General features: G+C 40.0%; 1 protein-coding gene across 4 annotated transcripts in view; it reads left to right on the top strand.

Annotated features, from left to right (window-relative positions):
* Positions 1 to 17,480, top strand: part of FUT8 (fucosyltransferase 8) — a 243,814-nt gene that overhangs the window by 221,511 nt on the left and 4,823 nt on the right. For all 4 annotated transcript variants that reach the window (XM_034769407.1, XM_034769408.1, XM_034769409.1 and 1 more), the window contains 3 exons: positions 2,687 to 2,933; positions 5,038 to 5,214; positions 12,544 to 12,694. In XM_034769407.1, coding sequence (XP_034625298.1) covers positions 2,687 to 2,933; positions 5,038 to 5,214; positions 12,544 to 12,694 — 575 coding nt within the window. The remainder of the gene's footprint in view (positions 1 to 2,686; positions 2,934 to 5,037; positions 5,215 to 12,543; positions 12,695 to 17,480) is intronic.

The following is a 17,480-nucleotide window of genomic DNA, read 5'->3' as shown; positions in this document are numbered from 1 at the left end:
GATCTACCTGCTCAATAGCATTCAAAATTCAATATTTTGTATATTTTATAATAGTGAACTGTTATTGATCTTTTCTCTAAAGTAAACATATCAGTCTTTTCAATCTCTTTTCATATAAGAGCTCGTTTTTGAACCCCATTTACTTCTGTGAAATCCTTTTAAAGATGGGGTGACCAGTACTGAACACAGTGTTCCAGGTGAGGGTGAAATACTGATTTATAATTGCCTCGAACTGGCATAAGGTATATGAGTATAAGCCCAGTTATAGTGATATAACTGCATCTACACTAGGACAATTTGCTAGTTTAGCTAAATCAGTATAACTGTACTGGCAAAACCCTCCTATTGTAGCAAGCCATAAGTTATCATTCTATTTTCAATTATCAGTTCAATAACTTATCAGATACAAGTTAAATGAATTCTATATAGTATCAGACTCATATCCTAAGAAGATACAGGTTCATCTCTAAAAGTCATGACTAATAATTATTTGCAGCTACATAACTTGTAGGCTTCTTTCCAGAAAACATTAATTTAAAATAGCCTCACCTAAACCAACCAGCTCCTAATTAAATTCTACATCTCATAGAGGTTATTGCTATTATTCCTGAATCTTGACTGCCAGCTTTGATGTACTCTACAGTACCAGTGAAAAAATTCTTGCAGCTTGCCTTTTAATCATGCAATAAATGTCATGTTTCGTGGGCTTTGTTTTACAAGTGTACTGAAATGAATTTTACATACACACAGAACAGTTGCAACTATGGGAATTTTCTAATTGCCCCTTTTACTGAATAAGACACAGGTTCATTATTCTTACTTACACCAAATAGATTTTGTCAGCCAATTAGCCTTCTTGATAGCTGACAACTATTCTCTGATCATTTTAACTTCAAACCTTCATAGAATACTTTATTCTTAGTACAGAAAAAAATATTTTACCATGTTTGTTTCTGATGGCTTAAATTGAAAATATACTTATCCTCTGAGCCACTCATAATGCATTCTTTCTTTAGTGGTCCAGTGGTCAGCTCTCATTGTGCTGTATTGGCATCCATTGCAGACAATAACATCTTTTGTGAGTTGTTCAACCCACTAGAAATACATATCTAAATATTTCATTGTTTAAAAATTAAAATGTATAGTACTGTATTCCGATGTTCTAATTGTCTGATCATCATTGCTTATGTTCAGCATGTGAGATGAGCTCTGGGAACACCAGAAATATGGACATTTTTATTCTTTTTTGGAATTAGTTTTGTCCTGATAGTGGTGCCCGAGATCTAAAATATCTCTGGTTTTGCCCTGGCATTTAGCTGTCAGTGGTGCAACCCAATGTGTGTACAAACCAATTCTGTTATAATTAATATTTAAAAAGCAAATTCATGCATGTATATACAATGGGCATTTGATCGTCTCCCTCTCTTCTACCTCAGTACAGCAACTAGCTCAACAGAGCTACAATCATGACTGGGCTTCTGGGTTCTACTGTAATATGAACTTTAAATAATAGTATATGGAAAAGTTTGATAAGTGACCTACATCGAGAGCTGTCCCCAGATTGAAACACTGCACTTGTGGTTGCATTTTTCTGTCATCCAGTTCTTGCTGTGTGAAATAATGTTTTTGATTTATTTTTAAACACTCAACTTCATTCTGAGTATTCAGAATTGTAAGGAATGTCCAAGTAGACCTAGATGCACAGTAGTGATATTTTAAGAGGGTTTGTTGATCTATTGCAGTGGTTCTCAAACTTTTCACGGGCCACTTGAAAATTGCTGATGGTCTTGGCAGACCACTTAATGATCTTTCCAAATATTGTTTGTACCGTTAGCTAACTATTGTAAAGCGCTTTGGATAAAAGCACTATATAAAAAAACGCTTAGTAGTAATTAATGTTTTTTTTCTACAAATAAAAGCACACAACTCATATTTTAATATCAGTAGTCTTACTATTCTAATGTGATGGATGTGCCCTCTCTTCCCCACCGTGGCAGCTCCCAAGCTGGGGCTGGGAAGGAGGGGGGTCTCTCTCTCTCTCCCCCGCCTCAGCAGCCACAAAGGCTGGGAAGGAGTGTCATCTCTCCCTGGCAGCCACAGCCCTGGAGCTGGGGAAAGTTGGCTCTTTCTCTGGCCGCCGCAGCCCTGCCTGTCCCAAATTCCCCCCTCCCTCTTCTCACCCCACTGCCCCCTCCCACCTACACTCTGTTCCCCCAAGGCCACCACCTCACCTTACATGCGTGTCTTCTCCAGGGTCCAGGCACCTAATTAGTGGAGCCACACCTGCATGGCTCCACTAATTAGGTGGATGGCCCTTTGTTCTCTTGTGCGTGGCCACCCAGGCACGCACCTTAAAGGGAACTATCCGTGGACCACCTGAATGGAGCTCGCAGACCACCACAGTTCGAGAACTTCTGGTCTATTGTATATATAAGCCACCTAATAACAATGAAGAGGCATACTGGTGGCATAGGTTGTTACAAGCACAAAAATGGCATAATATTAATCCAATATTATAAATAAAGTTTCAACAAAAATAGAAAGGGGGTTCATTAGCCTCATTGTTAACAAGTTGAAAATGCTGTTCTGGTGATCCATCTGGAATGTTACATATTCTCGTATATCTCATATTTAGATTGTCATTGAACTGAAACACTTGGTTCATCCTATTTGTATTCTGGTACAGGTGAGGCAAATGATAAGAATGTTCAGGTGGTGGAACTTCCCATCGTTGACAGCCTACATCCACGACCACCTTATTTGCCATTGGCTGTCCCAGAAGACCTGGCTGATAGACTAATTCGCGTCCATGGGGATCCTGCAGTGTGGTGGGTCTCGCAGTTTGTCAAATATTTGATTCGCCCACAACCATGGCTAGAAAAGGAAATCGAAGAAGCAACAAGGAAACTTGGTTTCAAACATCCAGTTATTGGGTAGGAATTTTATTTTGGTGTTAGCCTAGAAATTGTACATGTGTTATTGCACATCGTAAATGTTAACTATAAATAAATTTCCAAAATATGATAGATACAAAACCAGACTCCACATATTTAGAAATCTCACATCAATCATTTTACACTGTATTACAGTTGCTTACTTCTATGATGTTAGGTGCACAGCTGAGCATCAGTTCTCTCCTACCCTCTTCAATGCCTCTGGTGATTACATCTCATACAAATAGAATTTAAAGATATCTCCAATTCTCTGGTCTGGTTTATTAATATACAAATTATATGACAATAATTTACAATCAAATCTGTATTCCTATAATCTTCCCATCTATGTCTTCTACTTTGCTGGTCCTAGCAGAAGGGCTGTGGACACCTAATACTTTTTCCCTCCCTTTTATCAGGGTTCATGACATTTCTTCTACCCCTTGACTACAGATGTCCTCTATAGCCTTCTCACTAGGGTCTGAATAGTCTTCTTTGCTCCTCTTGGCTCTAGGGGTTCCCACCAGTTGAAGGCAAACCCTGGCCTGCTCATTGGCTTCTGACCCTAGGTCACTCAAGCTCCTTCCCCAGGCCCTTGCCAAGAGAGACCTAAAAACCACGCTTGTTTTCCTTCAGGTCTTCCAGGAGAGAGACTCCATATCTTTCTCCCATTGATACTGTAGCTTGACTTTTATAACCTGCTTCATCTCCGAGGAGGCTTTAGTTTCAGCAGACTTCCTGGAGACTAGAAGTACCAGCATGTCTACTCTTAAAGGGCTATGGCTCTGTAGCAGGTGTGCTAGGATGCACCTGACCTTAAAGGACAAGCATGCTCCGTTACATCTATGCTAATAGCTGAAATTTCTGCTTGCCCCTGCATTGCTCCCTCTATATTTTCCCTTCAGACTTGACATGCAGACTGCATAGCCAGCTGCCAGGAAACCTGTAAATACATGATCTTTTAAAATATTGAGCAAGAAAAGAAATACACCTCTACCCCGATATAACGCTGTCCCCGTGAGCCAAAAAATCTTACCGCATTGTAGGTGAAACTGTGTTATATCGAACTTGCTTTGATCCGTCGGAGTGCGCAGCCCCAGCCCCCCGGAGCGCTGCTTTACCGCGTTTTTATCCGAATTCGTGTTATATCAGGTCGTGTTATATAGGGGTAGAGGTGTATTGTCTGTGGTGGAGTAAACTAACTAGCCCATATGAGGGCAATGAATGTACCTTTTCATGCCATATCTGTTGGTTTTAATCTCCTTGAATTCCTGAACAGTATCTGAAGCCATTTGTTTGTAATAGTATAGATCACTTGTTTGAAATATAATGTCCATAGATTTTTAATGGAAGTATCTGACAATTCCTAAAAGGTGTTACAATTGATGCAATTCTGATGAGGACAAATAAGGTTCCATTTAAAACCCAAAAGAGAAATGCTTGGAGCACTATACAGTAAATTGGAATTACTTGGCAGTGTTTTGATTTAGTAAAAGCTGGGGCGGGGGACAAGCATATCTTAAAAATATATTTCCTTTGCCGACCAGAGAAAATGTAATACTGTTAGTCCTGACAGCTTATATATAGTTTTTCTGAAGAAATTTAAATTGTACACTGTGGCAACTAAATAAAACCTGCTAGGTGTATGTAGAAAAGATCAAAGGAAGGTCAGCCTCAGCCTACTCAGTAGCAGAGCCTTGGAGAGATTTGCAGAACTATATCTCTAAGATTCTACTCTGACAGATGTGGAGCGTATTAGCATTTGGCCTCCAAAAATAATAATTATATTCTGTTTTCAAGGGCAGGATGGAAGTTACCTCCCATGGTGCTACATAACAAATCTAGTATGTCCTGTGGTTCCTGGAATATTTCAGACTTTGCAATTAGTAATTTCACATTTGGTGAATATTTGTCTGTAGACACTATTGATTTTTAATCCTTTTTCATTTTATTTAGTGGTTCATTTTAAGGCTCATCTGAACACCATAATGGGGAAAAAATGTTTATTCAAAGATAAAATCTAAATTTCAATTGCCAAACTGTCTATTATAAAAAATATAAAACATTTACAAGTTGAATCCCAAGTGTCTGCCTTTCTTTTCAGTGTTCATGTCCGAAGGACAGACAAAGTGGGAACAGAGGCAGCATTTCATCCCATTGAAGAGTACATGGTACATGTTGAAGAACGTTTCCAGCTTCTTGCCCGCAGAATGCATATAGACAAAAAACGAGTTTATTTGGCTACGGATGACCCTTCGCTACTACAAGAGGCAAAATCGAAGTAAGATGAATTACATTTGCAGTACATAGATGTGCAATGGAAGTGTTCATGTCAGGAAGAGTCCTATAATTCCTGACCTTTGTGGGTACAATTCTTAATGTAGGTATTTCAACATAGTATCTGTGATTTAATTTATATAGTTCAGATTACAGTTCAGCTTTCACTATTTCCCTTCTTGTAATTTGTTGATCATTTTCTCAGAAATTCTTTGGTCGGGGCTGAATCTGTCCATGTTTGGCCTCGGCTCGTCGGTAAGACTTTTGTAAATTGAGCATAATCTCTTCAGCCAATATAATTTATATTTTTAGTATTGTAAAGCAGAAAAAGAGGAGGAAAATATTTAAAAAATAAATAAATCTTGAGCACTTTATGCTTTTTTTTTTAATTTTCAACTTCCGTTGCATTGCACAAACTGTCTCTCTCTTTTTAAATTTTAATTTCCCCAGCACATCTGGAGAATTTCCACAGCACTTCACTGTTGTTTCCTTACTCCCACTACATAAACTTAAAACATTTTTTTTTTTTGCTATGTAATGGCTGTAATTTACGTCTTGCAAAAACATTAGCATTAGTAACTTCTAAATCCATTAAACCACTCTGTTCCAACACACTGATGCTTGAATTAGTCCTTCAACTGGGCTCTAGTTTGTCACATCCAAGATCAATGGTCTTGGAAGGAAGAAAATATTTAAAAAAGTATCCCCTTCCCCAAAAACGAATAAAACCCTCTGTTTCTGAATGCAGTGCGAGGAGATGTATAATGAAGCTTAAATGAACTACCAGAAACTGATAACTATGAGAGGGGAAGAAATAATGCGTACAGATAATCCAGTATGAACAAAGCTTTGAGATGCCAGTTTAAATTATTTTGCTTGATTTTCACAATCTGGTCCTTTGGCATTACGGTGAAGAGGAGTGATTGATAATTTCTTCAGAGAGATAGAGACCCTAAGGAATCCTGTATTATATGCTGATGCTTTTAACTAGCCAGAATATGACCTAAATTTAATTGAAGAGCTGACAGAATAATATAAGGTGATTCGAAATCAAATTCATGAAATGGAGGCTGACCAGATTCAGAAACATCTAGAAGCCTGGGTTTCCTGAACAAATGGAGACAGGAAAAAATGAGAGGTTCTCTTCTGAATAAACTTATGTAAATACAAGGGGCTAGAAGATTCCACTGTGTGCAGTGAAGCTCAAGCTAACAAGAAATTTAAATAGATTTAAAGTATGAAATGTGTTCTTTCTGTTTTAAGTCAAAATTCTCTGTGGTATATAGAGCTGATAATGGTGGGGTTGAACACGGTAGGATTTCTGGGAACATTTACAGAAATTCACAAGTGTTCCTTTGAAAATCAACAAGTTATTTGGAATCTCTTCCACGAGAACTCACCTTCTTAAAAAGTGTTGATCCTGCTGTGAAGGAGTAAATGGGTTCTAAGTTTCTGAGATAGATGGCAGGTAACCCTATGCCGACAAAAGTGAGCTTGTTCTGTAGAAAGAGAGAATCTAGAACAGTGGTTCTCAAAGCCGGTTCACCGCTTGTTCAGGAAAAGCCCCTGGCGGGCCGGGACGGTTTGTTTACCTGCCACGTCTGCAAGTTCGGCCGATCGCAGCTCCCATTGGCCGCGGTTCGCCACTCCAGGCCAATGGGGGCTGCGGGAAGCGGCGCGGGCCGAGGGATTTGCTGGCCGCCCTTTCCACAACCCCCTGGAGCGGCAAACCGTGGCCAGTGGGAGCTGTGATCGGCCGAACCTGCGGACGCAGCAGGTAAACAAAACGGCCCGGCCCACCAGGGGCTTTCCCTGAAGAAGCGGCAGAAAGGCTTTGAGAACCACTGATCTAGAATATATCTAAGCAGTACTAAAGTAAGAACGCTGGGGAGAAGGCTTGCGCTGAGCTTCTAAGTTATTTTTACTTTTGTTTGTAACTAAAGCCAAATCCCAGGAAATGAGGTGAGGTTTTGACTCTACATGGTATGTGGACTTTGTTCTAGAATAGGCTGAGGAAAGTCACCTGCTCTTAGTGCTCCTGGTGACAAGAACTTGCAATTGGATGTGTCAGTATCATCACGTTACCGCCATAATATCATAGTAACATATCACACAGAATGTATGTTCAACTACAGGATATTCAACTTTCCATGGTCCTTTTGCAAGATGCCTTTGTTATGCTGTATAAGAAGGGATTGATAATTACAGTTATCTGGATTCTCAAAGTGATTTTGTGAGATTTGGCTTTTTATAAGTTCCACAAAAGTGTGGTGATGTACTATATATATCAAAAAGTTCAGATTACAGAGAAATTGTATTTTTTTTTTTCTGACAAATAAAATTAAAAATTATTGCTCTTGCTGTTTTTCTGTATAAAAGTATGCTGACAAGCTAAACTCACATTAGGAAAATAAATAAGATATATTTTAAACAATAATAGTATTATCTAGGGTTGTCAAGCGATTAAAAAAATTAATCGCAATTAATCACAGGATTAATCGCACTGTTAAACAATAGAATGCCATTATTTTAAATATTTTTGGATGTTTTCTACATTTTCAAATATATTGATTTCAATTACAACACAGAATACAAAGTGTACAGTGCTCACTTTATATTTATTTTTGATTACAAGTATTTGCACTCTTAAAAAAAAAAAAAAAAAAAAAAAAAAAAAAGAAATAGTATTTTTCAATTAACCTAATACACGTACTGTAGTGCAATCTTTTTATCATGGAAGTTGAACTTACAAATGAAGAATTATGTACAAAAAAACCTGCATTCAAAAATAAAACATTGTACAATTTTAGAGCCTGCAAGTCCACTCAGTCCTACTTCTTGTTCAGCCTATTGCTCAGATAAACAAGTTTGTTTACATTTTCAGGAGATAATGCTTCCCGCTTCTTGTTTACAATGTCACCTGAAAGTGAGAATAGGTGTTCGCATGGCACTGGTGTAGCCAGCGTTCCAAGATATTTACCTGACAGATGCACTAAAGATTCATATGTCCCTTCATGCCTCTACCATTCCAGGGGACATGCGTCCATGCTGATGATGGGTTCTGCTCGATAACGATCCAAAGCATTGCAGACCAACACATGTTCATTTTCATCATCTGAGTCAGATGCCACCAGCATAAGGTTGATTTTCTTTTTTGGTGGTTCGGGTTCTGTAGTTTCTGCATTGGAGTTCTTTTAAGTCTTCTGAAAGCATGCCCCACATCCCATCCCAATCAGATTTTGGAAGGCACTTCAGATTCTTAAACCTTGGGTTGAGTGCTGTAGCTGTCTTTTAGAAATCTTACATTGGTACCTTCTTTGCGTTTTGTCAAATCTGTAGTGAAAGTGTTCTTAAAATGAACAACATGTGCTGGGTCATCATCTAAGACTGCTATAATATGAAATATATGGCAGAATCCAGGTAAAACAGCAGGGGACATACAATTCTCCCCCAAGGAATTCAATCACAAATTTAATTAACACATTCTTTTTTTAATGAGCGTCATCATCAGGGAAGCATGTCTTCTGGAATAGTGGCCGAAGCATGAAGGGGCATATGAATATTTAGCATATCTGGCAAGTAAATACCTTGCAATGCCGGCTACAAAAGTGACATGCCTGTTCTCACTTTCTGGTGGCATTGTAAATAAGAAGAGGGCAGCATTATCTCCTGTAAATGTAAACAAACTTGTTTGTCTTAGCGATTGGCTGAACAAGAAGTAGGACTGAGTTGACTTGTAGGCTCTGAAGTTTTACATTTTTTTTTTTTTTGCTACATAACTGCACTCAAAAACAAATCTATATTTGTAAGTTGCAGTTTCATAGTAAAGAGATTGCACTACAGTACTTGTATGAGGTGAATTGAAAAATACTATTTCTTTTGTTTATCATTTTTACTCTGCAAATATTTATAATAAAAAATAATATACACTTTGATTTCAATTACAACACAGAATAAAATATATATGAAAATGTAGCAAAACATCCAACATATTTAATAAATTTCAATTGGTATTCTATCAACAGTGTGATTAATCATGATTTAATTTTTTTGAGTTAATCGCTTGAGTTAACTGCAATTTATCAACAGCCCTGGTATTATCATCTACTTTATTTTGAGCAGTAGTGCAACATTGGCAGAAGCTATTGGCCACAATGGGGAAGGCAAGAAGAAAAATATTGCTAGTTACAGCTCCTCTCTCTCTCGGACATAGATATGTCCCCTATATCCTGTCATGCATGGCCCTGTCTATTTCTCTTCAGGAACAGCAGCAGCATCTCAAAATTGAGAGTTTCTTCCTTTTCTCATCTAACCTCCGCTTCCACGTTCTATGTATAACCAAGTCCACCTTTAAAACTGAGTCATTAACTCTGGAGTGTTTTCCATTAATATATTCATTTTTATGTTGAAACAAATGTTTCCTTCAAGACGCAAAATTCTAATTAAATCTCCCCCAAAGCCAGATGCTTCAAACAAGGTATTTAAGAGCAAATAAAACTCTCTCTTGTTTTGTGCAATCACAGCTGTTGTCGTTAGACAAAGAATTTTCCCTGTCTCAATGGCCACAGCTAATTAATTTCAGAGAGAAAAGCCTCCTTGCATATGACCTGTTTCACCTTTGAAGAAAATTACTCCAGTAGTTCTTATGTTGTGAAGGTTTAAATTAGGCATATTCCCACCAAATAGGGCTTGATATTTAAGTGTCCCCTGATGTACAAAACAAAGTGTGTTTGAAGATTCTAACTCAGGGGTTGGCAACCTTTCAGAAGTGCTGTGCCGAGTCTTCATTTATTCACTCTAGTTTAAGGTTTCGCGTGCCGGTAATACATTTTAACTTTTTAGAAGGTCTTTTTCTATAAGTCTATAATATATAACTAAACTATTATTGTATGTAAAGTAAATAAGGTTTTAAAAGTGTTTAAGATGCTTCATTTAAAATTAAATTAAAATGCAGAGCCCCCTGACCGGTGGCCAAGACCCAGGCAGTGCAAGTGCCACTGAAAATCAGCTCACGTGCTGCCTTTGGCACACGTGCCATAGGTTGCCTACTGCTGATCTAAATGGACGGTCCATGTAGATTTCGCCCTTTCTGGCTCCCATCTCTCCCTGCAATATTGATCCACACAAATGCCCCAGATACTTTGCAAGTTCAGAAGACGGTAGCATGTAGCGACTGTACCGGCAACAGAGCGGGGGGCGGAGGGGAAACGGGGATGGTGGGGGACACTGCTACCATATAAAGGAGCATTAGGAGGTTCTTTCAAATGAACCTGTGCACCGAATACTCTTATTGACACCGTGCCCAGGGGAGTTTCAGCTTCTCCGTTTCGGTGATGCCAATGGCTCAGAGAAGCAGCTCAGCTGCAACTCCTGACATGAAACTGACACAGCAGGGACTGGAGCTCTCCGAAGCGGCCCTTAAGACCCAGGTCCCTGCTGCCCAAAAAACTCATATGGCTGCTTCTAGGGACCATTGCGCTCCCCACTGCCTTCCCCTTTGAGATGCAGATCCCCTGCGATGCAAAACCTACCCAGATCACTCCGCAGTTTGCACATTTTAAACCTGAACTCTCCTGGGGGCTGAAAGCTGCCCAGACTGGCGGCCACTCTCACCCGAGCTGAAGTGCCACTGTGTTACAATGCACAGACACAGCAAGAGCCTCCCTGTCTCCATCTGCTCTTTCCAGAGGCTGCAAAACCCCTCCAGCCCCACCGCTGCCCGGCTGGCTCAGGGGAGCCGGGGGCACGGCCCCCTCCTGGGCTGATACAGTGACAGAGAAGGGGAGAGGAGAGTGGGAGCATGAGGCAGCAGTGAGGCCATGCAAAGAGGGGGGCCAGTTGCGACTCGCGGCACCTTGCACCAGTCCAGGCTCCCCCTTTAAAGTCCAGGGGCCAGGAGAGAGTCGCACAAGCTGCTCATGCAGCATCTGGGAGCCCTAACACAGCTGCTTCCCAGAGCCCAGTCCCCACAGTGCTCCCCGAGCCCCATGGGCAGGGAATTCAGAACTCACATGCAAGATCACCGAGATGCTTTTCCGCTGCCCCGCGGGGAGAATCCCTGCCTGCCCTTCCTGGAGGAACTCCCTGTCGGAGAGCAGCGGGCTGAGTGAGGTCGGCATCCGGGACCCCAGACTGGCAGTGGGCTGAGCCGCTCAGCCTGCCGCCGCTCTGTGGTCCCAGCTGCCGGCCCCACTCAGCCCACTGCCAGCCTGGGGTCCCAGCCACTGGCCCCGATCAGCCCGCTGCCGGCCTGGGGTTTCTTTCACCCAGGCCGGCAGTGGGCTGAGTGGGGCTGGCGGCCGGGACCTCAGCTGGCATCAGCGTGCCATTAAAAATCGGCTCGTGTGCCACCTTTGGCATGTGTGCCGTAGGTTGCCGAACCCTGTTCTAACTTCAGTCATGATGCAAGCACTTGGAGCTAATCTCTCTTACTCTGAGCTGTGCTCTGCACAGGAGAAGGGAAGGTACTGAGAAAGCCAGTTATAGCACCTTGATTCTGGACCAGTAGCTGCTCTGGCCCCAGTGTTGAGGGCTGCTCTAAATTATGAACTCTTGATATTGTAGGTACCATTAATTCATATAACTAGATTGTTAACTATATGACTCAATTACTCACTATTTATTCTATTAGTATCATACTTTATAGTAATTACAGGGTAATGTATTAAGTTATACATTTTGATAAATGCACTTAGTTAAAAAAATCCAATAATTGGCAGGTTAACGATATGGGGTATGCTTCATAATTACACTGTAACTGTGGTTGAACAGTGCTGTAATTTAAATCACTTCGTTATAAAATGCAACTGATTTTTTTCAGTTTCTGCTCATTTGTTTATTTGATAGACCCTATCACCACTAATTGATTTCCATATGGAATGCTCTAATTAAAAGCCTCCAAGAAAGTATGGTAGTAAACATGGGTAAAAGTATACTAAAATCAAGACACAGTGCTATACTATCTATCTTAGGGTTTCACCCTGCTGCCCATTGGTGTAGTATCTGAGTGCCTTCCACATTAAATCAATAGACATAACGAAGTCCCTAGTCGACCACATGGAGTCTCTGGCACTGCTCCCTTTACAGGGTCAAAACTTTGCTTGGTGAAGGGCTTTTTTGGTGGTGGTGGACACGGGGAGGGTGGGAGAAGGTGGCCTTATGAGGGGGCAAAGGGGAGGACAGAGGGCTAAAATCCTAGATGGTCAAAAAGAAAATGGTAAATTCCCTGTAAATGAGAATTGTGACTAAAAACTACTTGCTCTTATGATTAGGCTGGTTTGTAAAATTTTAATTTTAAGGCTTTGATATTAATTGTAGATTATATCTTTACCAGATATCCAAATTATGAATTTATCAGTGATAACTCCATATCTTGGTCAGCTGGACTTCATAATCGATACACTGAAAACTCACTGCGGGGTGTTATTCTGGATATCCACTTTCTGTCTCAGGCAGACTTCCTGGTCTGTACATTTTCCTCACAGGTAAACTGCAATGTAACATCTAAATATACATTTCATCAGTCAATTATTTTAAAAGTCTGAGTTGGTTTTTTTTTTTTTTACTTAATGCTAGCTGGTGCATCTACAGAACCATGTTCTCCGTGTTTTGTAGTGAAAATTTCAAGAAAGAATTAAAAGATTCTGTATCTTATTATCTGCATATTGAACTATCTGTTAGCACTGGTTGATTACACCTTCTCCGCTGAAGTCAGCCATCGTAGTTGTTTAATGTACTTGGCTTAGTCAGGGCATTTAAAAGAAGCAGAAGGTAATTAGGCCTGTATAATACTCTATGATTTTTGCATACAGTCAGTATATAACCCGAATCTATCCTTTTCTGCGCTTCAGTGCGCTGATATTGAGAGGTTTAAACACCTCAGCCTTTGGCCTCAGTTGATTACTTTATAGGATTCAGAGGAGGGGAAAGGAAGAAATGTAATTCCTCTTCAGGGTCAATTACATTTCCATGAGGCCAGAAGCAGTACAGTAAATTTACAGTATCCATTGTAATCCACTAAGATTTGTTGTGCAAATAATTACATGCTATAGACTTGTTTTCTTGAGTAGCTTTATGAAGCAGTTCAGTCCAGTGAGAATATGAATAATACAATAGTTATTGTGGGTATTTTCAGTTCTATTACATGTACATATAATTTCAAGGATCATGATAAATTCTTAAGGATTTTAAAATACAAATAGTATAGTAAAAGCAGTGTTTTCTCACTGGTATTATGCTCCATCTGATCCAAAAGACATCAGTTTAGGCAGATGGAGGGTATAGTGAAAAAGCTAAAAGGTGTGATTAAAATCAGACAAAGGGCTTACTTCTGTCACTTATGCTCTTAAGTGCCAGTGCTGATCGGAAGAGAATTCAGTTGTGGATATTGTCCGCATAGGCCAACATGATTGTGTTATTACATTGATACACAGGCATAATACTAATGAGTGATGAAATCACTTTAGGAGGTGACTATGCTGCACAACCTCAAAAGACAGATGACCTTCTGCATGCTAACAATAATTAAACATACAATAACCACATATCCATATTAACACTAATACTAAAATAAATTAACTCTGACAGAAATAATCAAATTGCGGTAACAATTTATCAGAGCCAGCAGATAATAACTAAGTACAGAAAAGCCTCTCATCCCCAAATTATACCCCACAACATACCCTCAGACCTCCTGCAAAACCCGGTCAAACAAATGTTTTTTTCAGCCTATTCCAAAAGTCATCATATTCAGGCTATTCCAGACCAAGGCAGGAGGAACTCCCAGAGCCCTAACCAAGAATATCCCATCAGTAGCGCTCTCTCTTTTATAAAAAGGGTGATCCAGCTTGAGTGTCTCCACTGACAACAGCTGTGGCAGTATGTCATGGAGGGAGAGGCAGTCCTCAGTTAGACAGGTCCCAGGCCCTTCTGAGCATTATAGGTCATGACAAACATCTTAAATGCTACACTGAGGTAAATGCCACAGGTAAACAGCGCAAATCTCAGTGCCATGTACTCCCTGCTAGATGCTCCACTCAGTGAGCATTCTGTAATATGTGAATATTATTCTGGTACAGAATATTTCTATTAAACAATAGCCATAAAATGGGTTGTTTTCCAAAATGAATGAACAGATATAATTTAACAGATAGAGATGGATAGATGAGTTGCACAGAATATAAAAAGCTGTGGGATGGAATTCAAAGCTTCCCATTACATGTATGCACATCATCTGCTGTGTATTTAACATTTCCTTGGGGTGGAAAGGTTTGCTTCTGCTACTAAGGTATTATAATTGACAAAATGGTATGGCCATTTATTTCAATATTTGTTCAAATGGCGGTTTTATACTGCAGCAAATGTCAACTTTCACTGTCAAGCATGAGGTTTTGCATGATGATCTTGCAAGAAGACATTATTAGTCTTTTTCAGCAAATTGATTCTTCCAGTCTATACTGTAGGGCTACTGATTTTACAATTGCTAACATGCTGGAAATATCAAAAACATTTAATTCATTTATAAAGGGAACAGACTTTCATATAAAATGGTTGAGCATCTCCTGTAGATGCTGATACTTGAGAGTAATGGTTGGTAAATGTGGGAACTGAGGACCATGTTGCTGTTCTACAAATTTCAATGATTGCAACTCTGCTGAAGCAGGCTGCTAAGGTAGTTTGGGCTCTGGTAGAATGAGCAATCACCCTACTTGATAGTTGTAATTTATTGATGATGTAAGAAATCTTGATATACGATCCATTTGGATAATATTGTAGAGGAGATTGGTCTACCTTTTGATGCATTCCCATATGCTATGAAGAGTCTAGGAGATTTTCTGAATGATCTTTTTCTACTAAGATAGTACAACAGGGCTCTTCTGACGTCTAGAGTATGTAACTTTGTCTCGTCTGGGGATGAGCAAGGCCTGGAAATAAATACAGGTATGTGTATATTTGATTAATATGAAAGAGCAAGATCCTTTTAGGGATAAATCTAGGGTGAGGTTGTATAGTTACCCTATTTGCATGGAATATTGTATTTGGTGGGTTAGACATGAACTCCTAGATCTCTCACTTTAGGCGCAGAAATGATTGCCACCAGAAATGCCACTTTGCTTGATAAATGATGGAGGGAGCAAGATGACAGCTCGTTTCAAATGGAAGCTTCATAAATGAAGGAGGGACTAAGTTTAAGTCCCAAGAAAACTGTATTTGTATTATTGGTGGATACATGTGCAATAAGCCCATAAGAAATATTTTGATTTCTCATAAGTTGAATGAGAAAACACCAAAGAACCTTGAATAGGAGGATAAAAGGCTGCCAGGTGAACTTTGTTCGAGTTCAATGAAAGTCTTGATTGTTTTAGCAATAGAAGATAGTCCAGGATTAATAAAGTAGATGCCTGAAGAGGATCATATTGTTTTGACTGCATTCATAGGAAAAACGTTCCCAAATACACTTTCCTAGTCTGGACTTCATGGGAATATTGAATGATGTTAACCAGAGAATCTCCTGGCTGTGAAGTGAAGAGACATTGGCTCCAGATGGAGTCTGTGTCCTGAGTCTGGAGTGATTAAGTCCAGTAGAAATGGGAGAGCTATGAACTGATGATTGGAGAGATACCAAAACTGACATGGCCATGCTGGGGCCACAAGGATCATGAGGCCTGTCCTGCTTCACTTTACTTAGAAACCTGAGAATTAAAGGAAAAGCAGAAAATGCATAGCCCAGGTGATGTGACTAAGAGATTAGAAATTCATCTGCTAGAGCACCCTTACTCCGACCTCTCAAGAGCAAAACAGAGGGTGTTTTTTTAGATCTGTTTTCAGAAATCTGTTTTTGGAAATCCCTATGTTTGGAAGATGTGTTTCAGCACTGACTCCTTTAGAGACCATTTGTGAGTCGATCAACTTTCCCTGCTTAGTTGATCTGCCAGAGCATTTTATTCCCCTGGGACATGTATCACTATGAGATCTATGCAATGATTGATGCATCATTCCCAGAACAGAATGGCTTCTTGACAAAGGAGTCTGATTTTGCTCCTCCCCTGCTTTGGAGTTGTCAAAATCTGCACAGCTTGGTTTCTCAACAGTGATAGAAATGATTTTCAAGTGAAGCAAATCACTCTGAGCTTCAACACATTTATATGAGCTGATCGATCTGCAGAATTCGATAGGTCATACGTCTGGAATTGACCCAGCTCCACACTCCATCAGGTTGTGGATCCATCTGGTGACTAATATCTGGGTGGGAGATAATTCTACAAACATTGTCTGTCTCTAACCACCAACAGAGGGACAAGAGATTTGACCGAGGGATCATGACTTGCCAGTTCATGCTGTAAGTGATTGGATGATAAACTGGTTTGATCCAAGAATTAAGAGGCCTCAGTCTCAATCTGGCAAAAAGCATCACTTGGAGTCTAGAAGAGTTGGAGTTGGTGTCACCTGGAGTCTAGGAGTCTAGTGTTGGTACGGCTTTAGCTGAGATTTCTTTAGATTCATTTTCAGTCCTAAGTCTGATTCTGTGCCAGTAGGTCTCAAACTTTTTTACTGGCGACCCCTTTCACATTGCAAGCCTCTGAGTCTGACCCCCCTTATAAATTAAACACACTGTTTAATATATTTAACACCATTATAAATGCTGGAAGCAAGTGGAGGTTGACAGCTCACGACCCCCCCATGTAATGACCTCGTGACCCCCTGAGGGGTCCTGACCCCCAGTTTGAAAACCCCAATCTAGCCCCTGGGTCTGCAGAGTGTAAGGTAGCTTGAAGAGAAGTTCTGATGGTGAGATGATCCTCTGACCAAATTGATTTAAACTCCTCTATTAAGTTAGGAGGTACCTTGTTGGAAGAAATAACTCTGCTTTGTCCCACTGAATATAATCTTATTTGGTCACCATGGCTAAGTAGTTTCGTGATTCTAACTTTAAGCCAAGCCAGAGCATCTACTTTCTACCCAAAGAGATCTAATTTTTTTTATCTTTATCTCAAGGGGCAGATGTGTACACTTGTTTGGATTGTTCATTCACTGCAGTGACAACAAGATGAAGGAGGGTGATGGATGTGAATAGAAATATTCAAATCCCAAAGGGGAGGACCTGATACTTTCACTCAGCTCTTTCTGAAGTTGCTGAAATAGATGCTGGAAGGGCTAGTCTAGTCTGTGGACAGTTGTAAAATATTAAATAAGTTCCATGTCCTTGGAACTAACTCCAAGGGAAGTTCTAGAGCCTCTGACGTTCTTGTTAAGAATGCCTGATATATTTTA

The sequence above is a fragment of the Trachemys scripta genome, chromosome 4, assembly GCF_013100865.1.
Source record: "Trachemys scripta elegans isolate TJP31775 chromosome 4, CAS_Tse_1.0, whole genome shotgun sequence".
In the NCBI taxonomy this organism is placed as follows: domain Eukaryota; kingdom Metazoa; phylum Chordata; order Testudines; family Emydidae; genus Trachemys; species Trachemys scripta.
Note: the sequence above shows the minus strand (reverse complement) of the source record. Positions and strands in the feature narration are given on the sequence as shown.